General features: G+C 61.8%; 1 protein-coding gene across 1 annotated transcript; it reads right to left on the bottom strand.

The window, feature by feature from the left end:
* Positions 1-83: 83 nt before the first annotated feature.
* Positions 84-25320, bottom strand: TNPO3 (transportin 3). Its single transcript, XM_051773975.1, has 23 exons — positions 25135-25320; positions 20434-20634; positions 19629-19702; positions 18811-18967; positions 17216-17359; positions 15338-15513; positions 14069-14207; positions 12865-13011; positions 11420-11527; positions 10982-11073; positions 10017-10156; positions 9183-9374; positions 7691-7782; positions 6529-6605; positions 6234-6294; positions 5686-5826; positions 3901-4017; positions 3354-3448; positions 3090-3246; positions 1976-2143; positions 1523-1635; positions 643-732; positions 84-567 (listed from the first exon to the last, which is right to left on the bottom strand). Exons 1-22 carry the CDS (start codon positions 25258-25260, stop codon positions 672-674), a joined length of 2778 nt encoding a protein of 925 aa, XP_051629935.1. The 5' UTR covers positions 25261-25320; the 3' UTR covers positions 84-567; positions 643-671.
* Positions 25321-25549: the final 229 nt, after the last annotated feature.

The following is a 25549-nucleotide window of genomic DNA, read 5'->3' as shown; positions in this document are numbered from 1 at the left end:
CAAAGAAAACCCAAAAAAAGGGAAAAAAAAAAAAAAAGAAAAACCCAAACAAGAAAACAAACTAAAAAAAAAGCAGAACAAAATAAAATATAAATCTCTATTTGCAGAGTCCGTCCTGCCCGCGTCGTCTCCAGGAGTCGGCACCAGGCAGGGCCCGGTGGGCTCAGGGGGCAGTGCCCCAGGGCCCCCCCGACTGACCCCCATCTTCCTAAAAGAATTTGTATTGTTTGTTTTTTGTTTATTGGTTTTTTTGTCTTTTTCTTTTTCTCTTTTTTTTGTCTCCATTTCACAGAAAGTTTGTCTAGCTTCTCGTTTTGCTGCTGGGCGAATCCGTGTGGATCCGCCTGACCCCGGTGCCTGGAGGATCTGGAGTTGGGTGGTGGGGGTTTTCCCCTGTGGGCTGTTTCTCGTGGCGGTGCCGAGATCCGGGTGTGGATCCACCGGGCAGGCGGGACCCCCGGGCCGTCCTCCCGCGGCCCCGGACGCGCTGGAGCGGGCGAGAGCCCTCGGCTGATTGTGGGACACATTCTTGGGTTGCTCTTTCCTGTCTTCTCCTTAAAGACATTCCTGGCAGGGGGAAGGGAGGGTCAGCCCTTGGCCCCGCTGTGCCGGGGTGCCAGCCCGCAGGCAGCAGGGCCTTACCTGGGAGACAGGAGCGTGCGCAGCCGGAGCTATCGGAACAGGCGGGTGAAGTCCCTCAGGGCCCAGCACACTTGTTTACATTCCTCAGCACTGCGAGACAGGGGCTGGCATCAGCGGGTGGCACAGGGGTGACACTGAGGGGATGTTTGTGATGTGGGGAAGGTGTCCTGCCGGGGATGGGAGCTGGGAGCTTGGCTCCGAGATGTTGGGAGAGACGAAGGGACAATTGCTGGGACAGAACAGGCTCAGCAGCCCCGGAGGGGACCCCTGTGCCACCAGGGCGGTGGCCGGGAGGAAGGAACCAGCTCCCCCGGGCACTCGGCCTCCGGGATTTGTCCAGGACCGAGACAGAGCCGGGCAGAGGGAGTCGATGTTCCCACACTGGCCAGAGGCTCCAGGTGGATCCGGCTCTGGCCCCGGGAATGGACAGGCCTGGGCAGGGCCCGGCAGTCGGAGCCGGTGACTCACGGGGACCAGGAGGTGGCTCAGGAAGGGCCTCGGGAAGGGCCGCGGCTCCGCAGGGATCGGGCAGGTGGAAAAACCTGTCCGGCCACAGCACAGGGGACACGGGCCCTCCACAGCTCCTGCCAGGCCACGGGAGCAGGGATGGCACAGCACAGGGGACACGGGAGCAGGGATGGCACAGCACAGGGGACACGGGCCCTCCACAGCTCCTGCCAGGCCACGGGAGCAGGGATGGCACAGCAGAGGGGACACGGGAGCAGGGATGGCACAGCAGAGGGGACACGGGAGCAGGGATGGCACAGCCCGGCGGGAGGGACTCCACGGGCAGGGCTGGGGGCTCTGGGGCTGCTGGAAGCCATTCCCTGGGAAGCAGCAGGCTCCAGGCTGTCCCAGCTGGAGACCCGGCCCCGCTCACCTGGTGACTTGCTTGTGGAAGTCGGTGAGCTGTTTGTGTGTCACTTGGATGGCTCCGCCCGTGGTTTCCTTTGGCAACCCCTTCAGTGAGTTCTCCAGCCAGCGGCAGAACGTCTGTGCAGGGACACGGAGCAACTCGGGATGAGGAACCAAATGTGGCTCCTGTCCTGCCTCCAGACAGCTCTGGGGTCCCATGTGGCCACAGGGGCAGCTCAGGGCTGCAGCCCGACCCTTTGGGGGTTCATCCCACCCTTCTGGAGTCCAACCTGACTGTTTGGGGGTTCATCCCACCCCTCTGGAGTCCAGCCCGACCCTCTGGGGGTTCATCCCACCCTTCTGGAGTCCAACCTGACTGTTTGGGGGTTCATCCCACCCTTCTGGAGTCCAGCCCAGCCCTTTGGGGGTCCCTCCCACCCTCTGGGGTCCATCCCCTCCCAGGGGGCCGTGCCCTCACCGGGCGGTCGATCTGCATGATCTCCCAGAGCACCTCGGCGACGTCGGGCAGGGTGTAGGGCGGGAGGCAGAAGCAGCACGTGTGCAGGAGCTGGTTCACGAGCTGCTGCCCCAGCTGGGTCATCACCTGGTTGATGAGCTCCTTCCGCACTTCGAAGTCTTCCTCGTGCTGTGGGAGGAAGGAGGAGGGGTGAGCAGGGCCTGGGGACAGGGACACACTTCTTGCCCCGGAGGTGGCTCCCAGAGCTTCTCCACCAGCAGAGTGGCTGGGAGGACATGGGACAAGGATGATGGGGCTGCGGGCCTTGGAGTAACCAGGTCTGGTGGGAGGTGTCCCTGCCCATGGCGGGGGGGTGGAATGAGATGGGCTTTAAGGTCCCTTCCCACCCAAACTACTCTGCGATTCCATGATGACAACCCCATGGAGGAAGTGCCCCCTGAGCAATGTCCCCATGGAGGAAGTGCCCCCTAAGCAGTGTCCCCATAGAGGAAGTGCCCCCTGAGGAAGGTCCCCATGGAGGAAGTGCCCCCCGAGGAAGGTCCCCATGGAGGAAGTGCCCCCTGAGCAGTGTCCTCATGGGGGAAGTGCCCCCCGAGGAAGGTCCCCACAGAGGAAGTGCCCCCCGAGGAAGGTCCCCACAGAGGAAGTGCCCCCTGAGCAGTGTCCCCACAGAGGAAGTGCCCCCCGAGGAAGGTCCCCATGGAGGAAGTGCCCCCTGAGCAGTGTCCCCATGGAGGAAGTGCCCCCTGAGCAATGTCCCCATGGGGGAAGTGCCCCCCGAGGAAGGTCCCCACAGAGGAAGTGCCCCCCAAGGAAGGTCCCCACGGAGGAAGTGCCCCCTGAACACTGTCCCCATGGAGGAAGTGCCCCCTGAGCAGTGTCCCCATGGAGGAAGTGCCCCCTGAGGAAGGTCCCCACGGAGGAAGTGCCCCCCGAGGAAGGTCCCCATGGAGGAAGTGCCCCCTGAGCAGTGTCCCCATGGAGGAAGTGCCCCCCGAGGAAGGTCCCCATGGGGGAAGTGCCCCCTGAGCAGTGTCCCCACGGAGGAAGTGCCCCCCAAGGAAGGTCCCCACGGAGGAAGTGCCCCCCGAGGAAGGTCCCGCGGGTCACCCACGTCATTGGCCACGCCGGTGTGGATGAGATCCCGCAGGAATTTCATGACGCTGCAGTTGGCGTCCCGGTGGTCCAGGGTGGTGGCAGCGATGGCCCACTGCAGGATGGGGATCATCACCTGGCTGCGCAGGAGGGTGACGGGGCTGCGCTGGATAAACCTGCCCGTGAGCACAGACACACGTCAGGGGCAGCTCCTGCCCCTGCCCAGCCCCTCGGGGACCCTCCCGGGGCGGGGGGCCGGCGGGGCCGGGGGCAGCGGGGGTACCTGGCTGCCAGGCGGAACAGGTCATCCACAGTGTCCGGGTGGTTCTGGAGGCCGTTGGGCTGCTCGAGGAGCTGGAAGGTGGGGATGCAGAGAGCCTGGGAGGGACAGGGATCCATCAGCAAATACCTGGGATCGCTCCTCCAACTCCCCTTCCTTGCATGGGCTGGGGCTGCCCCATCCCTGGGAGTGTCCAAGGCCAGGTTGGATGGGGCTTGGAGTAACTTGGGCTAGTGGAAGGTGTCCCTGCCCATGGCAGGGGGTGGCACTGGGTGGGCTTTAGGGTCCCCTCCCAGCCAAACGAGTATGAGGTTCTACAGATTAGACATTAGAGAAAATTCCTTCCCAGAAAGGGCTGTCCAGCCCTGGTACAGCTGCCCAGGGCAGGGGTGGAGTCCCATCCCTGGAGGGATTTCAAAGCTGTGTGGATGTGGCACTTGGGGACATGGGTGAGTGGTGGCCTTGGCAGTGCTGGGGGAGGATTGGACTGGGTGGGCTCAGAGGCTTTTTCCAGCCTCTGTGATTCCATGACTTGGCTGGGTGGGCCCACCTGCAGCATGTCGAGCAGGCCCTGCCTGCAGCCCTCCTCCATGCCGTACTCATCCACCAGGATGCTGCCCAGGTAGAGGAAACAGGAGTGCTGGTGTTCCCGGTACACGTTCACCATCTGGGGACACAGGAGCCCTGGCACAGTCACCCCCTGATCCACCCCTTGATCCCACATTCCCCCGAGCCCAGCCTGAGCTGGTGTCCCAGCCTGTCCCAGCCTGTCCCAGAGCGGGCAGGGACATCCCAAAGGACATCCCAAAGGACTGGCTCAGGTCTAGCCTCACACCTGGGGCCATCTCCGTGCTGTGGCTCCCTGAGCCAGCACAGGAGCAGGAGCCTGGAGCGGAGCAGGGAACACCCAGCACCGACATTCCCGGATTCCGCCATCAGGCTCAGTTACCTCTCCAAGGAGCAGGTTTCACACGCCCCTCCCAAATCACAGACACACCCATGGGGCTCCCACAACCATCCCCTGGCTCTTCCCTGCATTCCAAAGCCTCCCTCAAAGGTTCATGCTGGAATTCCTGAGACTGCTGGGATTTACTACAGCACCTCCCAGAGCCATCACCACCCCTGTGACATGTCTGCAGGCCACACGACCTGCGTGACCCCCTGGGTTCCCCACAGACCTCCACTGTCAGCAGTGTCCCCAGTGCCCCCCATGTCAGCAGTGCCCCTGTCCCCCCTGTGCCAGCAGTGTCCCTGGTGTCCCCCCTGCCAGCAGTGTCCCTGTCCCCCGTGCCAGCAGTGTCCCTGTGCCCCCCTGTCAGCAGTGTCCCTGGTGCCCCCCCTGTGCCAGCAGTGCCCCCTGTCCCCCCGTGCCAGCAGTGCCCCGTGTCCCCCTGTCAGCAGTGTCCCTGTCCCCCATGTCAGCAGTGTCCCTGTCCCCCTGTGCCAGCAGTGTCCCTGTCCCCCCTGCCAGCAGTGTCCCTGTCCCCCATGTCAGCAGTGTCCCTGTCCCCCGTGCCAGCAGTGTCCCTGGTGTCCCCCCTGCCAGCAGTGTCCCTGTCCCCCCTGCCAGCAGTGTCCCTGTCCCCCCCTGTCAGCAGTGTCCCTGTCCCCCATGTCAGCAGTGTCCCTGTCCCCCATGTCAGCAGTGTCCCTGGTGCCCCCCATGTCAGGAGTGTCCCTGTCCCCCCATGTCAGCAGTGTCCCCGGTGTCCCCCATGTCAGCAGTGTCCCCGGTGCCCCCCATGTCAGCAGTGCCCCGTGTCCCCCTGTGCCAGCAGTGTCCCTGGTGTCCCCCGTGTCAGCAGTGCCCCTGTCCCCCATGTCAGCAGTGCCCCGTGTCCCCCCGTGTCAGCAGTGTCCCTGTCCCCCCCCTGTCAGCAGTGTCCCTGTCCCCCCGTGTCAGCAGTGTCCCTGGTGTCCCCCCTGTGCCAGCAGTGTCCCTGTCCCCCATGTCAGCAGTGTCCCTGTCCCCCATGTCAGCAGTGCCCCGTGTCCCCCCATGTCAGCAGTGTCCCTGGTGTCCCCCATGTCAGCAGTGTCCCCAGTGTCCCCCCTGGTGCCAGCAGTGTCTCCAGTGCCCCCCATGTCAGCAGTGTCCCTGTCCCCCTGTGCCAGCAGTGTCCCTGTCTCCCTGTCCCCCTGTGCCAGCAGTGCCCCGTGTCCCCCCCGTGCCAGCAGTGCCCCTGTCCCCCCTGTCAGCAGTGTCCCTGTCCCCCGTGCCAGCAGTGTCCCTGTCCCCCCCTGTCAGCAGTGTCCCTGTCCCCCGTGCCAGCAGTGTCCCTGTCCCCCCATGCCAGCAGTGCCCCTGTCCCCCGTGCCCCCGTGCCCGTGGTACCTGTGTGACGAGGGGCTGCAGCAGGGCAGCCGATCCCTTGCCGACGCAGCGCACGGCGAAGCGCAGGCAGCGGCAGCAGCGCTCCACGATGCGGTTGTCGGCACTGTGCTTGTTCAGGGTCTCCGACAGCACCGGCCAGATCTGGGCCCGGACAGGCGGGAAGGGTCACACCCGACCCCGGGACACACCCCCAACCCCCTCCCGATCCCCAGAACACCCCAATCCCAGCGCGGGCAGGAGGCTGTGGGAGAACAGGAGCTTTCGGGGAGCCTGGAGCGGTTTATCTGCTCTGGTGCAGCACAAACAGGATATGGGCAGGGAAATCAGAGACCCGAGACCCAGGGCCCCTTCCAGGGAGTCAAAGACCCAAATTTCCCCCCACGCTCCCCAGATTCCAGGAGGGATGGGACAACACTCCCCAGCTCCTCTCCCCTGGGCAGAGGCACCATCGGACACGTGGACCTGCCAACACCCAGGGACAGTGACCCTGTATGACACACCCAGAACCCCCCAAGCCCCCTCCCCAAATCCCAGCTGCTCCCACGCACCTCCTGAATGACTTTTTGGCACGGGTGGACCTGGCCGTTCTCGACAATGGGGTTGGTGTGTCTGTGGGAACAGCCAGGGATTAAAGGGGGGTTGGGATTAAAGCTGAGGAAACGGGTTGGAGCTGCAGGAAGGGGACCAGGAACAGGCTCGGGGGGCTGGAGAGCTGGAACTTGGGGAAGCAGCAGCTTCCAGCCCATTCCCCATGGGCTGGGGAGAAGGAGCAGGCACAGATTCAGGGTCAGGGCTCTGGGGAGCAGCTTTGCCCCAGTTGTGCCCCAGTTCCTCCTTCCTCACCTGAAGATGACGGCGAGTCGATCCAGGGGCACTGTAGGGTCTGAGGAGAGGCCATTGCTTGGCTCCTGGGAGAGCAGCTGGAAATCAAGGGAAAAGGATGGGATTTCAGGACCACAGGCAGCCCTGCTCCCAGGGAGCACAGCTGGCCCAGCAGCCCCGGTCTCGGCCACACACAGAGGGTGCTCTGACAGCTCAGAGGCTTCTCCCTGGGTCCCCTCCAGAGCCCATCCCCAGGGGTCTCAGAGGAGCAGGGTGGGAGGTGGAAGAGCCAGCCAAGGGGTGAGGGCAGCGGGAGGAGCTCCCCAGAACCACAGGCACATCCCCTTCCCGAGGCTTCCCTCCCTCCTCCTGCCATCCTGAGATTTCTGCTCTGTTCTCCTGGGTCTGCATGGAAAGGTCACTCAGGTCAATGGAGTTCTGGGATAGAACATGACCTTTTTGGGGCCCTGTGTCCCACATGGAAGTTGATTTCCATCCTGGAGAGATGGGTGGAAGCTGCCCACAACAGTGGGGTCAGGATGGCTCCTGGCACAGAAATTGATTTCCAGGGATCCTTCTCTTTCCATGTAACACAGCACACACCACCAGCTTAGTGCTTCCCAACCAGGGGGGGCTTAGGGATGGGCTTGGTCCTGGACTCATCCTGTGTGAGGGCTGGGCTCTGCTCCCAGGGAACAAAGCACAGGGTGAGAGGAAACGGCCTCAAGCTGTGCCAGGGTAGGGTCAGGTTGCATATGGGAAAACTCCTTCAGGGAAAGGGCTGTCCACCCCTGGTGCAGCTGCCCAGAGAAGGAGTGGAGTCCCCATCCCTGGGGGGATTTCAAAGCCCTGTGGATGTGGCACCTGGGGACATGGGTTAGTGGTGGCCTTGGGGAAACACTGGACTTGACAGGCTCTAGGGGCTTTTCCAACCCAAACAATTTCGTGCCTCCAGGATACACCTCTGGCTCTGAGGACACAGTTGCTATGGCAGGGTCGGGGCCTGGGCAGCCACTGTCCACTCCCAGCTGCTGTCCCCACTGTCCCCTCCCAGCTGCCGTCCCCACTGTCCCCACTGTCCCCTCCCAGCTGCTGTCCCCACTGTGCCCTCCCAGCTGCCGTCCCCACTGTCCCCACTGTCCCCTCCCAGCTGCTGTCCCCACTGTCCCCTGCCTGGACGCACCTTCTTGAGTGCCAGCACCTGCACGGCGCAGAGCTCGCTCAGACACTCGGCGATCTTCTCCAGGGGCAGGCGGGCCAGCACCAGCGCCGTCCCTGCAAGGACAGGGGGCTCAGGAGCAAGGACCCAGCACGGGGAGCGGGGGGCGATGACAAGGACCCAGCACGGGGAGCAGGGGGCTCAGGAGCAAGGACCCAGCACGGGGAGCGGGGGGTGATGACAAGGATCCAGCATGGGGAGCGGGGGGTGATGACAAGGATCCAAGAGGGACATGGGCAGGTAGACGGACACCACGAGCACAGCTGGGCCCCCTGGAATGTCCCCAGTGCCCTGTGCCTGCCCAGCAGCACCACGAGGTCCCGGGAATTTCCAGTGCAGGTGTTTCAGGGCTCCCAGCCATGGAACATGAGGAACACTGAGCCATGGGCACTCTCCCATGGGCAGCCGTGGCACAGCCCGGCTCTGGCATTGCCGGGGCTGCTGCGGTGCCAACGGCGCCGGGGGAACATCTCCCTGGCTCGGGAATTCCTGGCATGGTTCTAAGGGAGGGGCAGCGAGCCCTCTGGGAAGGAGAGGAGGAGCTCTGCTGGTGCTGCTGCATGCAGACAGGACTGCACACAAGTGGAACAGGGGGAGTTGTGTCTCCAGGGGCAGCACAGCCCTGGGAAGGTTCCCTGGCACACGCTCCAGAGTGCTCTGGGTTAACGGCTCCAGTGGCACATGAATCCATCGGGAACCTTTAAGGCACATCCCCAAAACCAGCCGTGGCTGAAGAGGCACACAGTGCCCAATGCTCAGTGACATGCCAACGCTCCAAGTGCAAACTGGAGTTAAAACCTCCATTCTTGGGCCCCAATTCTCTAAAATCACCAACACTCCTGATTCTCCACCCTCTGTGTCCAGCAGCTGATTCCCCGTGTGTGGATGAAGCACTGACCCACTGTAAGCCTGTCTGGGAGCATTTCCCATGTGTTCTTCCCACATGTCCAGCCCAGAGATGCTCCACGGGATGGGGACAGTTACCAATCCCAAAGGATTTATTTCTGTCTCCTGCCCCAAGGGAGCTGCTGAGGAGACTGAACGTGGAATGTGGCTCAGGGCACACTGGGACAAACCCTGTGAGGACAGGGTTCAGCACTCTGGCAAGCAATCCCCATGGACACCCCAGCACAGCTCCATGGACATCCCAACAGTCCTCCATGGACACCTCAGCAGTTCCCCATGGATACCTCAGCAGAGCCCATGGATACCCTGGCAGTTCCCTGTGCACACCCGAGCAGATCCCATGGACACTGCAGCAGTTTCCCATGAATACCCCTGCAGATCCCACAAATATCCCAGCATTGATATCCTGGCAGTTCCCCACAGATCCCCTGGCAGTTCCTCATGGACACCCCAGCAGACCCCCATGGACACCCCAGCAGATCCCACGGATACCCCCCCGACCCCGCAGATCCCCCCCGATCCCGGGGGTCCCCGTCCCTGCCGTACCCACCCTTGAGCAGCCCCACGGCGGCCTCGGGGGACAGCGCGAAGGAGTCGAGGGCGCGGGCGATCTCCAGGAGGCCGGAGAAGTGCTGGGCCATGTGGTCCCGGCACACGGAGCAGATGTTGTGGATGGCCTTGGCAGCAGCTGACGCCAGGCGCCGGTCACACAGCCCCTTCATCAGGTACCCGAGCACGGGATCTGCGGGGACAGGGGGTCAGGGGGGCGGGCACAGAGCCCCTTCATCAGGTACCCGAGCACGGGATCTGCGGGGACAGGGGGTCAGGGGGGCGGGCACAGAGCCCCTTCATCAGGTACCCGAGCACGGGATCTGTGGGACAGGGGGTCAGGGGGGCGGGCACAGAGCCCCTTCATTGGGTACCCGAGCACGGGATCTGCGGGGACAGGGGGTCAGGGGGGCGGGCACAGAGCCCCTTCATCGGGTACCCCAGCACGGGATGTGCAGAGACACGGGTACCCGATGGGTACATGGGTACTCGATGGGTACACGGGGTCAGGGGGGAGGTCACAGAGCCCTTTTATCAGGTACCCCAGCACAGGATGTGCGGACACACGGGTACCCGATGGGTACACGGGTATCTGATGGGTACAGGGGGTCAGGGGGGCAGTCACAGAGCCCTTTTATCAGGTACCCGAGCATGGGATGTGCAGACACATGGGTATCCGATGGGCACACGGGTATCTGATGGGTACAGGGGGTCAGGGGGGCAGTCACAGAGCCCTTTTATCAGGTACCCGAGCATGGGATGTGCAGACACATGGGTACCCGATGGGCACACGGGGTCAGGGGGCGGCGGGCACGGCGGGTGTGAGGGCACTCACCCAGGAACTGCGGGTTCCTGTCCACCACCTCGCTCATCTCGCCCACCAGCTCGATGCTGGTGTAGCGCACGGCCGTGTGCACCGACTCGGGCAGCCGCACCACCCCCTCCAGCACCTCCACCAGCGTCGGGTTGTTCTCCCTGCGGGAAAGGCGCCGGATGAGCCCCCGGAGCCGCCACAGCCACGTGGGCTGGAGGGGCTGCTGGAGCCGGGAACAGGGAACACTGAACTCCTCCAGAAGAGCTGGGCACGAGGACAAGGGGCATTAACCCCCCTGGGAACTGCCTGTTCCAGTGTGGGAGGGGGTGACGGGGCCATCCCAGACCGGAGCCTTGTGGGACACGCTGGTGGGAGCAGAGTCCCCAGTGCTCCAAGGCAGCGCTCCCGGGAACAAGGAATGGGAGAGAATGAGCCCTCACACAGATAAGGGGAGCTGGTGATGTGTAGGGACAGAGGTGACTCCCCCAGCTCCCAGGGAAGGGAGGAATGGCAATGCCAGGGCCCAGGGAAGGGAAGGACAGCATTCCCAGCCTACCAGGGAAGGAAGGAACAGCATTTCCAGCCCAGTGAAGGCCAGCCAGGCTGTCACACTGCTGGCAGTGCCCAGGACTGCTGCACTCACTGCCCCGGGTGTCACCTGTCCAATAACAGGGGAGGAAAAACACTTCCAGTGATTTAACCTTCCATTAAGGTATCTAGGAAAAGTCTACCCAGAAGTGGAAGGATCTGCATGTGCAAGGATCCACAATGAATGGTTTGGGTCGGGAAGGACCTTAGAGCCCATCCAGTCTCACCCACTGCCATGGGCAGGGACACCTTCTACTAGTCCAGGTTGCTCCAAGCCCTGTCCAACCCGGCCTGGGACACTCCCAGGAAAGGGAATGTCCTTGGGATATCTGTGCTGTCTCTGTTCCACTGAGGCAGCCCCAGTCCCCTCCAGGCCCGGGTGGGCTGTCAGCACTCACTGGTCGACGCTCTTGGCTATGGAGGCCATGATGAAGAGCACGGCTTCCGTCACCTCCCAGGGCGGGTTCCCGTCCTTCAGGGTGGCATAGAGCTGTGGGGAGGAGCAGTCACCTGGGAGGCCACCAACCCGGGGGAGTCTGGCCACCAACCCCACCCTGCAAGGTGGCCTCACTCCACAGCCCCCCCCACCCACCCACCAAGCCCCCTGGTCCTCAACCCCCTCACCTCCAAACCCAAAATCCTCAGCCCCCTCCCACCCGCTCCTGCTGCTCCCACACCTCCTGCTTTCCCACACCCGCTCTCCCTGACAGGTTCCCCCCACACACTTCCCTGTGCACGAGGAGATGTCTGTGACCTCCTCCCAGCCCAAGGGCCACCAGGGCTCGGTGACCTCCCGTGGGACGTGCCTGCACCTCACGACACTCCCTCAAACCCACCTGAGCAAAACACTCCACGGAGCCCACCAGGAAGATCAGGTCTTTCACCAGGTCCGAGACGCGCATCCGGAACTCCCCAAAGTCGTCCGTCTCCTCCGGGACACCCTCCTGAGGGAGAGCAGGGAGAGCACAGGGGTGGGGGCAGCTCAGGGGAATTCAGACTCCCACTCAGCCACAGCCAGTTTTAAGGAGCTCCATCATTCCTGCCCTCCTGTCCCAGACCAGCCTGCCTGAGGGATTGGAGAGCTGTGCCCAGGGAAAACGTGACCAGCCTGAGCATATGCTGTGTATTCCTGCTCTGACAGGCACAGGAAGGGATGGGAAGCAAGGGGATGAGAGCTGAGGAGAGGGAAGGAGGCTAAAGCATCCCACACTCCACAGAGGAAGATGACAGCACTGTGTCTGGCCAGCCATGCAAGCTCTATCCCAACAAAACTGCCCCGAGCAGGGACAAGGCGGCCAAGCAAGAACCGACTGACAAAGAGGTTTAATGCAGCACATGTAATCCCTCTCACTCCTCCCTGGAATTGCTGCAAGCACAGGACGCTGTCCTGCAGAGCTCCAGGGCTCCAGAGAGCCCCCGGCATGCAGCAGTACAGCCAGACACATCCCACTGTCCTGGCTGTTCCACAGGGGACACACACATCCCAGGGACACATCCCACTGTCCTGGCTGTTCCAGGGGACACACACATACCAGGGACACATCCCCTGTCCTGGCTGTTCCAGGGGACACACACAAATCCCACTGTCCTGGTTGTTCCAGAGGGACACAAACATCCCACTGTCCTGGCTGTTCCACAGGGGACACACACATCCCACTGTCCTGGCTGTTCCAGGGGACACACACATCCCACTGTCCTGGCTGTTCCAGGGGACACACACATCCCACTGTCCTGGCTGTTCCAGAGGGACACACACATCCCACTGTCCTGGCTGTTCCACAGGGGACACACACATACCAGGGACACATCCCCTGTCCTGGCTGTTCCAGAGGGGACACACACATCCCACTGTCCTGGCTCTTCCAGAGGGACACACACATCCCACTGTCCTGGCTGTTCCACAGGGGACACACACATCCCACTGTCCTGGCTGTTCCACAGGGGACACACACACATCCCACTGTCCTGGCTGTTCCACAGGGGACACACACACATCCCACTGTCCTGGCTGTTCCAGGGGACACACACATCCCACTGTCCTGGCTGTTCCAGGGGACACACACATCCCACTGTCCTGGCTCTTCCAGAGGGACACACACATCCCAGGGACACATCCCCTGTCCTGGCTGTTCCACAAGGGACACACACATCCCACTGTCCTGGCTGTTCCAGAGGGACACACACATCCCAGGGACACATCCCACCACCCCAGCTGTTCCAGAGGGACACACACATCCCAGGGCCACATCCCACCACCCCAGCTGTTCCAGAGGGACCGTACGTGGTCGGAGTCGAGCTGGCAGTGCCGGGCCAGGGCGTGGAGCAGGCGCTGGATGTAGGCTTTGAAGATGCTGTGGATGACGGCATCGTCTGTCTTGTACAGGTGCTCCCCCAGTCGGTACCAGAAATTAAAGGAAATTTCTACCACCTGTTTGGAAAGAGAAATCCAGCGTTTTGTTACCAGCAGCACATTTTTCCCCACTCTGCCGGGGCTCCCAAGGGAGGAACCCTCCCTAAGGGCTGGCAGTGATGGTGCCACAGATCTCCATCAGTGCTGCTGCGTCACACGAGGGTGACAAGGGGACCAGCTCCCCCAGATCCACCCATTTCTCTGCCTGTCACTCAATAAAGGGTTTGGAACCCCCCAGGTCACATGGAACATCTGCCCCAGCCCTCGGAAGCCAAAGCCTCTCCTCTGAGCCGGGACCGCCCTGGAGCAGGGTCCAAGGCTCTGGGAGCAGCTCGAGCTGGAAGCGGACACTGCTCCACAGCCCCTTTGTTGTGGGTTCTTTTATTTACTGTGTGGTTATCGCAGAAAAACCACAAGTGCAGACTTGGTCAGGAGCAGCTGCAGAGCTCCATGGCCCCCTCAGCACCACTGGCACAGGATGAGGTTGTAGCCGAGGAAAACTGAGCTTAACAGAGCTGGGAAGGGAGGAAAAGGGTCCGAGGGACTGTAGTGAGCACTTGGGGCCTGCTGGGGCACAGCTCTGCACCTTCCACAGCAAATGAGCCACACACTGAACACAGGCAGGGATCAGCTACAGGGAGTGAACTAACAGTTTGAGAACAATAAAAGGATAAAGAATTAAATAAAGGATTAAAAGAGACCAAGCCTTAACAAATGGTCTGTACCTAAGGCAGGGTGGGAGCTTTGATGCTGATGAACCAACATTTCAGTCACTCACAGGGCGAAGTTCCCAGAAGCCACAAATCCCCAGCAAGCTTGACTTTAACACGTGGAAAAGCACTAACAGGGTTTTCAGGGCTGTGCTGGCAGTCCCAGACACCCAGGGTGCTGGGAAGGGGAAGCTAAGCCAGAGCCCTGCCCATGAGCACAGAGCGGGCGTTCCAGAGCCACAGCTCACAGGAACCAAACCATGGCCATGTGGCGACAGAAGAGCGAGATCTCCCCCTCTGACCCGGCTCTGGAGGGTGGGATTTGGGACGAGGTGAGCAGAGGGACGTGGCTGCACCCCGCTCACCTCATACTGTGGGTGCCCCGCGCAGATGAGCAGCAGCTCCAGCGTCCGCAGGTCGCCCAGGCCCTGCCCCGGGGTGCACACGATCTTATCCAGGAAGGTCTCGCACAGCTCGGTGAACACACGGCAGTAATTGAGCACCCTGGGGAGGGAGAGCACAGGGCTGGGGTCAGATCACCCCCAGGGGCTGGATCACCCCGGGGCCTGGATCGCTGGCAGGGGCCAGATGACCCTTAGGGCCTGGATCACCCTCAGGGGCCAGATGACCCCCAGGGCCTGGATCACCCTGAGGGGTCAGATCACCCTTAGGGCCTGGATCACCCTGAGGGGTCAGATCACCCCCAGGGCCTGGATCACCCCAGGGCCTGCATCACTGGCAAGGGCCAGATCACCCTGAGGGGTCAGATCACCCTCAGGGGTTAGATCACCCTCAGGGCCTGGATCACCCTCAGGGGCCAGATGACCCCCAGGGCCTGGATCACCCTCAGGGGCCAGATCACCCCCAGGGCCTGGATCACCCTCAGGGGCCAGATCACCCCCAGAGCCTGGATCACCCTCAGGGGCCAGATCACCCCCAGGGCCTGGATCATCCCCAGGGGCCAATACTCCAGCGCAGGGCAGGGCTGGGCCGGAACGCGCCCGGAGCCTTGGCCAGAGTGAGAACCCCCAACTTCTGCTTCATCAGCAGCTGGAAACACTGAATCAGGGGAAGTTGGTGCAAACACGGGGTTCCAATAAGCAAATTTGCTGCAATGTTGATCTCATACTTCTCCAAAGGCCCAGTGCCACGTGTCAGGGTTGAGGGTGTCACTGTGACACAGCTGAGTCCTGCCCAGCCCTCAGAGGGGCCACGGGGCAGAACACAGAGACATAAACCTATTTCCAACAACAAACCCAGGATGTCCCTGTGTGGAACAGCTGCCAGGCACAAACTCAGTCTGGGGGCTGAAGTTCCTGAAGATGAAATCCCTTTGCTCCAGGCTGAGCCCCCCCAGCTCCCTCACCCCCTCCTGCTGCTCCAGACCCTTCCCAGCTCTGCTCCCTTCCCTGCACACGCTCCAGCCCCTCCAGGTCTCTCCTGTTGGGAGGTGCCCAGAACTGCCCCCAGGATTCAGGGTGTGACCCCTCCAGTGCAGGGACAGGCCCTGGCCCAGCCCCACCGCTGCTGGTGCTCCTGGCACTGGTCTCTGGTTTGGAGCTGACACAGCCCCAGCCGGGTCAGTGCTGCCCTGCCCGTCCCCACAGGTCACCATCCCCATCCCTGTCCCTCACTTGTCCAGGTCCTCCCGGGCCACAGCCATGTGATAGGCACTCTCGAGGGTGAGGACGCCCTGGAAGAGCTGCAGGGCCAATGGCAGGTTGGTCTCCACGTTCTCGATGGCGTAGAGGGCTGAGCACACACAGTCCGACGCTGCCTCATGCAGGTTGGATGAGGTCTTGTCCTGTTGCTGCAAGACACAGGAGCCCAGTGATTATCAAGGAATCAGGGAATATCCTGAGCTGGAAGGGACCCACAGGGATCATTGATCCAACCCCTGGCTCTGCCCAGGACACCCCAACAATCCCACCCTGTCCCTCAGTGTTGTCCAAACCCTCCTGGAGCTCTGGCAGCCTTGGGGCTGTGCCCACTGCCCTGGGGAGCCTGGTCAGTGCCCAACCACCCTCTGGGGGAAGAACCTTTCCCTGAGATCCAACCTGACCCTGCCCTGGTACAGCTCCAGCCCTTCCCTGGGTGCTGTCCTGGTCACCAGAGCAGAGATCGGAGCTGCCCTTCACCTGCCCCAGTTATAACACGAAATCAGACAGCAACAAAACCCTCAGGTTTTTGTTCTTGTTGTTCCTCAAATGCTTGGATTTGACCTTGGAGGTCTGTTCCAACCCAAAGGATTCTATGGAAACATTTGGCAGGAGTCCTGCCCAGCCACAGCCCCCACAGCTGACCCCCACCAGCCCTGCAAGCTGCTTCCCTGGCCACTCCAGGTCAAACTGACCCTTTCCAAGAGACCCCAGCGACTTCCCTGGCAAGTACAGGAGTGAAAACGCCAGCTGGAATCCAGGGCAGCTCCAGAGCAAGGAAACCACCATGCTGTTCACCACCTGGCTGGGCACAGAGCCACCACTCCCATTCAGAGGGATGGGAACTGGGGAGCCCTCGGTGGGCACAGACACCGCTTGTCACAAGCACGTGTGGAATATTGAGCAGGGATGGTCTGGGGGGTCACCGAATTTTGGGAGTGGTGACTGTGTGAGGGGGATTTACAGGCACTTTCCCAGCTCCCTGGAGCCCCAGCCAGTTGGGGAGGAGACAGGACATACTGAGAAGGAGGAAGAAGAAAACAGGGAGAAAACAAAGGAGCAGAGACTCTTTCGAATGAGAAGTCCCTGGACTGGGGAAACAATTCCTGGTGCCACTGGAGGTGGGAGGGGAGGAAGGAAAAATGCCTGATTTAAAGTCTTGTTAACACACTAAACGAGCTGCTGAGCCCCACAGCCTGTCCTGGGAGTGGCTCCAAGCAGGATCCTGCATGGATACTGTCTATTCCTTGGGAGTCCTCATTGTCACTGATTGAATCATGCAAACGAGGGATCCTGTGGGAGAGGGGGAGGATGGACTATCTGTCCATCCCTGGCTGCAGCAGAAACCTCAGTTCCTCCATGGCTCCATTCCCTGCCTGCCCTGGCCCAGGGCACGGATTCTCCACACCTCCAGCTCTTCATACTCAGCTGGACAAAACACCCACACCCAAACACCTCTGAGAGGTGATTTTCCATGGAGAAAGTGTCAGAAAAGGAATATTGTTTTACTGACAATCTGGAAGGAAAACAACACAACCCCAACCCTCCTGATTTGAGCATCAAACGGACACAGTTTGCTCCCCAACAGACGCTTCTGATGCCCAAACCCAGTGCTACCCAAACACGAGGGTGGCAAACCCCACGTGCCACTTGGTGGGCAGGGACACCCCCCAGACTGCAACTTCCAGCCTGCCCTGCCCAGCAGAGAGGGACCACCCACTCCACAGGGCTGGTCCCGGCCCAGAGGGAATCAGAGGGCCCCTCCCTGACACAGGAGGGGAGAACCCCCCCAGTCCCGCTGGGATCCCCCAGTGGCCCCACCTGGCACCTCCCCAGTTCCCAGGAAACACTCACCAGCACCTCGAAGAGGAGGGACAGCAACTTGCTGTTGGCCATGAAGGTGCTGTCCAGGACACCAAGGTTGAACCAGCTCCCCAGGCACCGGAAGATTTTGATGAGCATCTTCTCCTCGTTTCCTGCCTTCTCCACACACGTCACCTGGGGGGGCAGGAGAACCCTTCAGGATCCCACTGCAGCGGGTGATCCACAGTAAAACAACAGTAACATCCTCCAGAGGCCACAGGAGGACACTCCCAAGCAGGCTGCTCTCAACATCCCCCTCTCCAGCAGCCCTGGACTGTCGAGAGGGAGGGACAGAGCCAAGACCCTCTGTCAGCTCCAGCTGCTGTCACAGGAGCAGAAGGAGCAGTTGGAGTGTTCTCCTCATTCCCAGCCCATCGGGTTCCTGCAGGATCCCCTCTCAGACCACCTCACAGCCATCAGGGATATTCACACGTGACAAGTCCCAATTTAATCCTTCTCCCCACAAACCACCTGCAGAGAGAAGCTGGTGCTGAGGGCCAGACCTGCCCTGAGGGACATCCTGAGGTCTGAGCCGGGATGTGGGATGGCAGCAGCTCATTCCCAGCGCTGGCCAACACCTCTGCTGAGCCACAGCACCACCAGCAGCCCTGCCCAAAATCCACACCAAGGGAACAGCCCCAGCCTTGCCAGGCACAGGGAAAAGAGGAAGAGGTGGACAGCCAGGGCCTGGAGAAGGATCCCAGATCCCCTGCATTGGCCCAGGAATCCTGCATGAGAGCTTCCAGAGATCCATTCTCCCCACTTGATGCCTCAATCCTGAAGGTGAAATGCTGGACCTCATCACAGCCCCTGGAACACTTTTAACCCCCCCATTTCGTAACTGAAAAAAGGGATTTTGACATTTAAATCCCACACAGAAAACGTCAGTTTGGCTCTTCAGGCAGGTGGCAGAAATGCCTGTGCTGGGATTGAGAGGGAAAGCTCAGGAAAGCTCCAGGGGGGTCAGGGGGAGCAGGAACAGGAAGTGTCTGGCCCTCGGCAATCCTGGAGAGAGGTGACACTGCCTGTGCCAGCAGTGTGACAGCCAGGATATCCCAGGGGCCCGGGAAAAGCTGGAGATGGCTGTGGGGACAACACAGTGGGGACTTGAGGAAGGTGAAAGGAGTTTCAGACTGAGTGAGGACTTGCTCAGACAACTTATCCTGGGAACAGGTGGAGCCAGGCTGCCCCAGTGGCTGTGGTGGCACTGGCAGGGATCTCCACTGGGATAAACACAGAATGGGGGAAGAGAATCTTCTCAAGCAACACCTGAGCTGCTGCTGAGCAGAGGACACAGCTCAGCTCTGTGTCCTGAAACACAGGACAAGAGGAAACAGCCTCAACCTGTGCCAGGGGAGATTTAGGTAGGATATTGGGAAAAAGTCCTTCCTGCAAAGGGCTGTCCAGCCCTGGCACAGCTGCCCAGGGCAGGGGTGGATTTCAAAGGGATCTCAGAGCTGTGTGGATGTGGCACTTGGGGACACGGGTGACCGGTGGCCTTGGCAGTGCTGGGGGAGGGTTGGACTCGATGGCCCAGCCCAGACAATTCCCTGGTTGCCTGGCCGTGGCTGTGCTGTGCAGCTCACCAGCAGGGACACCACGGTGCTGGAGTAGTAGGCCAGGTCCTCGATGATCTCGGTGCGGCGGTTGGCCCCGATGCGCAGGGAGCGGCTGTGAACCTCCTCCGGCAGCACCGTCAGGATCTCCAGCAGGAACGGCAGCGACGTCACGTCACTGCTGTACCTGCGGGGCGGGAGAGGCACGGGGCACCTCAGCTCTGGGGAACAGCAGAGTGACAGCCAGGGGGACATCCCGGCCCATGGACAGAGCGGGGCTGGGCGGGCTCCAAGGTCCCTTCCCACCCAAACCATCCCACGACTCCGTGATTCCAGAGGCTCGGCCCTGGCCACGGGGCACAGCCCTGCCCAGAGGAGTCTCTGGGATGGCTCAGCCCAAGGATTTCCAACAGAGAAGTGACAGGAGGTTTCCCAGCCCACGAGCCCAAGTGCCACCACCCAGACAAATCCCATCTCCCCCTGCTGCCCACGGACAGGGAGCCACCTCAGCATCGGTGTCACCATGCAGCAGCGTGTGGCACCCCGTGGGGACACCCCACAGCCACCAGCTCCAGCCTGGCTGCTCCACCCCACCATGCTAAAGCCAGGGGCCGAGGGATCATCCCTAACAAAGCAGGGATGAGGGAAAGCGCTGAGTCCCGGGGCTGGGAGCAGGGAAGCGTGAACAGAGCTGCTCCACAGCCACAGGCAGCCCCTCCTGCCACCACCCTGGGCACAGGTATCAGGGATCCAGGGAGGGAACTTCCTTCTCCGGGACCACACGGGACCACCCGCCCGCCACGTGCCCACGGAACAATTCTGAGTTCAGAGACACAACAGGCACTCACTTCTCCACCAGTGTCTGCACACAGCCCTTCCACGAAGCCATCTGCAGGGCGAGGTCGGCGATGGCCAGAGCCAGCTGGGGAGTGGGGAAAACATGGATCAGTGTGGGCACGGCTGGCATGTGCCAGGAGAAAGGGCCTGCAGGGCTGGCAGGGAACTCTGGAGTCCATCACAACATCCCTGTGGGCAGGGAACTCTGGAATCCACCCCCACCATCCCTGTGGGCAGGGAACTCTGGAATCCGCCTCCACCATCCCTGTGGGCAGGGAACTCTGGAATCCACCTCCACCATCCCTGTGGGCAGGGAACTCTGGAATCCACCCCCACCATCCCTGTGGGCAGGGAACTCCAGATCCACCCCCACCATCTCTGCCTGTGCTCAAACCCTGTGGTGACACCCGCCACCCTGAGGGGTGACATTCCCTCCTGGAGGACTCAGGAGTCAGACAGGCACCCTGGTCTCAGCCTGGAGGTGCCAGATCCCCCCGTGCCCCAGGAATGTATGGATAATGGGAAGGAAAGGAGTGAAGAGTGAGGGAAATCCCCCTGGACACCCAGGGTGCTGCTGGGTTGGGTCTTCACGGCAGAGCACAGGGAAAAGCCCAGGAAGAGCTGCTGCTCCTTCCCTAAGAGCAAACGAAGATTCAGTAATGGATGTGACAAAAGGAACCAAGGGATGAAGGAGGGAGAACAATCCCCTGGCAGGCTGGGAGCAGGGACAGCCATCCCTGTCTCCAGCAGAGCCCTGGAGCGAGCGCTGGGAGCAGGACACGGAGGGAGCAGCTCCCTCCCCCTGCCAGCACCCACCTGGGTGACAATGACCGGGGACAGGTCCTTCAAGTTCTGGATGTGGGACAGCAAAGAGTCCCGGAGCGAGGCGTGGGAATCCGTGGGGAGCTCGTAGAAGGAAGTCTGGATCTTCATCTTCATGGTCTGTGCTGCAAAGTAGCAGGACTCCACATCCTGGTGGATCTGCAGCAGCTGGTCCGAGATCTCCCAGGCATGGACCTGTGGGAAAACCAGGGCCTGGTCAGAGAGCAGGGCTGGAACAGCACCGAGGGCTCAGTGGGGTCAGGGGGCTGCAGACACAGCCCAGACCCCCATGGAAACACAGCCCTGTCCTGCTGCAGCGAGTCCAGAGGAGCCCATCCAGGACATGCTTCCAGGGCTGGAGCCCCTCTGCTCTGGAGCCAGGCTGGGAGAGCTGGGAAAGCTCAGAGAAGGCTCCAGGGAGACCTGAGAGCCTCTCCTGGTGCCTAAAGGGGCTCCAGGAGAGCTGGAGAGGGACTGGGGACAAGGCATGGAGGGACAGGACACAGGGAATGGCTTCCCAGTGCCAGAGGGCAGGGAGAGATGGGATATGGGGAAGGAATTGCTGGCTGGGAGGGTGGTGAGGCCCTGGCCCAGGTTGCCCAGAGAAGCTGTGGCTGCCCCTGGATCCCTGGAAGGTCCAAGGCCAGGTTGGATGGGGCTTGGAGCAACCTGGGCTGGTGGGAGGTGTCCCTGCCCATGGCACTGGATGGGCTTTAAGGTCCCTTCCCACCCAACCCATTCCATGATTCCCCCACACCACGCTGCCACCCCCAGCACTGTTATCACCAGGAAAATCACTTTATGGGATTCCAGAAGAGGCCTCCTGAGAGGAAATGAGGTCAGCAGGTCACAGGGCTGGAGGAGGGGGATATTCCCCCTTTTTTGCCCTTAGGGGAGGTAAAGCCAGTTCCAACCACGGTCACGGATGGACAAACACCACACCCCGAAAGGAGGAGCTCCCCAAACACTGCTCTTGGGTTCAGCGTGGCTAAAAATCCCAAATCCAGCTGATGTGGAAATCTGGGGGGACAGAACTTCAGCCAAGCCCATGAGCTTCACAGCCCTCATCTCTGAGAGCCTCTCTCAGGACTTCCCTGAGCTCGAGCAGTGGGAATGAAAGCTCTGCATCCCTAAAACCCATCTCTGGTCCTCATTCCAGCCCCTAACAAAGGTGATTCCATCACATCCCTTGGGCAGTTGTTCCAACAGCCCTTTGTTCCAAACTCCCAGCTCTCCAGCCTGGCTTCCAGCTGCATCCCAGCCTGGGACTGACAATACCCCCCTTTCCAAACACCTGCCCTGGCAGGACAGGGTGCCCAGGGCCAGCGGGGACGGGCTGCACCCCCACCAACGCTCCAGACCCAGGTCCTTCCTTCCCAGCTGCCTCCATGACATGAGCTGTTCCACGCTCAGAACTCCAACATCTCCAGCTATTCCTGCCACAACACTCACCTGTAACAACCTCTACAGGGAGTGAGAAAAACCTGGAGGCACTGCTGATGGAAACACCCCCTCTGGATTTATTTATGCTCACCAGGAAACTCCCAAGCTCGGGATAAACAAAAAGTTAAGAAGCTCAACACCTACAACAGCCACAACCCAAGCCCTCCTCTGAAACCCCTTCTCTGCTCTGTGAACAGGCAGATCATTCCCAGCTTGGATGGAACGGCAGCAGTGACTGCCACAGGACCCAAATCCTCCCAAACCAGCCCCAGAGCTCAGGGATAACCCCTGGGCAGCCACCGACTCAGCACAGCCAGCACAGTTATTCATGGGCCCTGGTCACCAGTGACCACAGGAAGCTGCTTCCATCTGCAGCACACCCAGGAATTCCACAGAGCTCTGGAGAGCTGAGCGCCCTCAGGCAGCTCCAACCACTGAGCTGGGATGATAGCCAGGGAAATGCCCCCTGAGGGAAGGTTCAGCAGGAATAGGTGTATGGGGCAGCAGCACAGGCAGGGAAGAGCCTGAAGGGTGCCAGCAGATAAGAAAATGCCCAGCCCTGCAAGGCTGGAGCCCCTCTGCCATGGAGAGGGGATGGGGGAGCCGGGGGGCTCCCTGGGGAAGGGAAGGCTCCAGGGAGGCCTTGGAGCCCTTCCAGTGCCTCAGGGGCTTCCTAACCACGGGCTGTGCCCCAGGAGACTCCCAGTGTCCCTCCTTGGCCCAGGGCCTGGACACAAACCCCCCAGACCGAGGCCAGCAGCCTCATCCTTGGGCATTGGGTGAGCAGCACCCTTGGGACCCGGGAATTTGTCATTTCCACTGGGGTCCTGGCAGCCCAAATCCCACACTTCGGGTCACACCAAAGCCCCAGGGCCCAGCTCACAGCCACGGATCCACATGGCACGTTCTCCCAAGGCTCCAGACACCAGGGATGCAGGGAACCCTCAGCCAGGAGGCTCAGAGAGCTGGGACAGGGCCAATCCCACGTGGAATATGGTTCCTCTGCATGAGGGAAACCCCAGCTAGGCTGGAACCTCCTCCATGGGGCTCCCAGCACAGGCTGGCTGAGGGATCCTCAAATCCTTGGATTTAGGTCAACGTGCACCTCCAGCCCAGCTCTTCAGTGCTGTGCTCACGCTGCTCCACCACTGCAGGCCCCCCTTCCCAGGAATAACCAGCAGCAAAGGCAAGGAATGAGGCTGCCAGGGGGGCTGATGGACAAACCTGAACCCCCTGTCCTGCCAGGGACCTCAGGGACACCCCAAACCCAAACCTGAACCCCCCGTCCTGCCAGGGACCTCAGGGACACCCCAAACCCAAACCTGAGCCCTCCTGTCCTGCCAGGGACCTCAGGGACACCCCAAACCCAAACCTGAGCCCTCCTGTCCTGCCAGGGACCTCAGGGACACCCCAAACCCAAACCTGAGCCCTCCTGTCCTGCCAGGGACCTCAGGGACACCCCAAACCCAAACCTGAACCCTCCTGTCCTGCCAGGGACCTCAGGGACACCCCAAACCCAAACCTGAACCCCCCGTCCTGCCAGGGACCTCAGGGACACCCCAAACCCAAACCTGAGCCCTCCTGTCCTGCCAGGGACCTCAGGGACACCCCAAACCCAAACTTGGGCCTGGGACACTTGGAAAATGATTGGGGTTCATCCTTAGACCCAGCAAATAAACCTGGGACATGGTGAGGCTACATAAGCACAATATAAAGGGAAAAGCAGGAACGTTGCTACCCTGGAGCTCAGCTAAGTTATTATTATTACTACTATTATTATTATTATTATTATTATTATTATTATTATTATTTAAAAAGCCAACCTGGATGACACAGGGGAGAGCCCAGAGAAACCAGAGCAGAGGAAAACCAAGCCCAGGACTTTTCTTGGCAGAGATCCTGGCCCTGGGGGGGTTGGGGGCACTCAGGAATATAAATCAGTCCCCAAAAATCCAAACCCCCCTTGGCAGGGAACTGCCCATCCTGAGGACACCCTTTATCCAACAGAACTCCTGGGGGTCTTCCCCAGCCAACCCCCAGCCCCTGTGTGAGCCTTGGGGGGCCCTGGGACAGGGACCATCCCAGAAATACAAATCTCCCTCTCCAGCTGCCCCAGGATCCCTCTCTGGGCACAGCCCCAAACCCTCCCCGGGCACTTCCCAAAGGCCAAAGCCCCTTCCCAGGAAAAACCGAGGGGAGCAGCTGCCTGAGCCCCCCAAGCCCAGCTGTGGGCGTTCCCTTGGGAACTCCAGTGGGAACTGGGATGTGGCTGTGGCACTGCAGGGCATTCAGGGAAAAAAGGGGGGGGAAACCATGAGTTCATGGGAGCAAAGGGTCTCAGGACTGGCCGGGGGTGGGAAGGGGCCGGAGCTGAGCCCACTGCGGAGGGAGCCGGGCAGGAACTGGGACACCCGGAACGGGGAGGGGGCAGGACACGGCCCCTTCCCAGCCCCGGCTCCCGGAAGGGTTTGGGAGGCACAGGGAGGAGGATGAGGAGCCCGGGGGGACAGGGAGGGACCCCGGCTCTGGGGAGGGGGGAACAAAGCAGCTCCAGCGGGACAAGGAGAGGCCACGAAAGACAATCCGACCCCCCGAACCGGGGGAAGTAGCCGCGCGTCCGTCCCTGAGGGCTCTGGGCACGAGGCCTCGGCCCCGCTGCCCTCCCTCCCCTCGGTTCCCTCCCCTCGGCCGGCGGGAGGAGCGGGGGGAGCCCGCATCTTCCCCGACACCTCCCGGAGCCGCTCCCTCCTCCCCAGCCGCCAGCAGGGCTGTGCCAACCGTGCCAGCCCGTCGTTCCTGGTGTTAATCACGGAGCCATGGAATGGGCTGGGTGGGAAGGGACCTCAAAGCCCACCCAGTGCCACCCCTGCCATGGGCAGGGACACCTTCCACCAGTCCAGGTTGCTCCAGGCCCCGGCCAATCTGCCCTTGGACACTCCCAGGGATCCAGGGGCAGCCACAGCTTCTCTGGGCAACCTGGGCCAGGGCCTCACCACCCTCCCAGCCAGCAATTCCTTCCCAGTATCCCATGTGACCCTGCCCTCTGGCACTGGGAAGCCATTCCCTGTGTCCCGTCCCTCCAGGCCCTTGTCCCCGGTCCCTCCCCCCGCGCTCCCGGGGCCGGGGCGGGCACAGCCCGGCGGGAGCGGCAGCGCCGGGGCCGGGGCTCCCCGGGGCTCCCCGGGGCCGCCGCTCCCGCCCCGCCCCGGATGGGGCCCGAGGCCTCGGCGCGGCCCCCGCGGCGGCTCTCACCGAGCGCTGCAGCTCCCCGAGCCAGCAGCTGGCGCGCTCCTTGCCGCTGGGGTCGGGGTCGTGGTAGAGCGCCTGCACGGCCTGGCGGACGAGCTGCAGGCTGGGCTGGCCCTCCCCGCGCTCCATGGCCGGTCCCTCAGCGCCGCCCGCCCGCCGCCATGGCCGCTCCGCCGCCGCGCGGCCCCCCCGGCCCCGCGCCCGCGAGCCTTCCGTTCCGCCGCCTTCCGTTCCGCCCGCCTCCCGTTCCGCCCGCCTCCCGCGCCGCCGCCGGCTCCGCCCGGCTCCGCTCCGCCTCTCCCGTCCTGTCGCATCCCATCCCAGCCCATCCTATTCCATCCCGTTCCGTCCCGTCCCTTCCCGGCCCGGCTCGGTTTGTCCCACTGCCCCCCCTAACCCCCGGCCCGGGCCGGAACGG

This window comes from Manacus candei, unplaced genomic scaffold (assembly GCF_025592945.1).
Source record: "Manacus candei isolate 608988 ecotype Guabito, Panama unplaced genomic scaffold, ASM2559294v1 h1tg000182l, whole genome shotgun sequence".
Classification (NCBI taxonomy): Eukaryota; Metazoa; Chordata; class Aves; order Passeriformes; family Pipridae; genus Manacus; species Manacus candei.
Note: the sequence above shows the minus strand (reverse complement) of the source record. Positions and strands in the feature narration are given on the sequence as shown.

Bases quoted from the DNA above. Each gene is read 5' to 3' on its own strand.
- TNPO3 (XM_051773975.1), bottom strand. From the start codon at position 25,260: ATGGAGCGCGGGGAGGGCCAGCCCAGCCTGCAGCTCGTCCGCCAGGCC. The intron at 15,514-17,215 runs GTGAGTGTTTCC...TGTGTCTTGCAG, and splicing joins CCCTCCTCTTCGAGGTGCTG to CAACAGGACAAGACCTCATC. The intron at 733-1,522 runs GTGAGCGGGGCC...CCTGTCTCGCAG, and splicing joins TTCCACAAGCAAGTCACCAG to TGCTGAGGAATGTAAACAAG.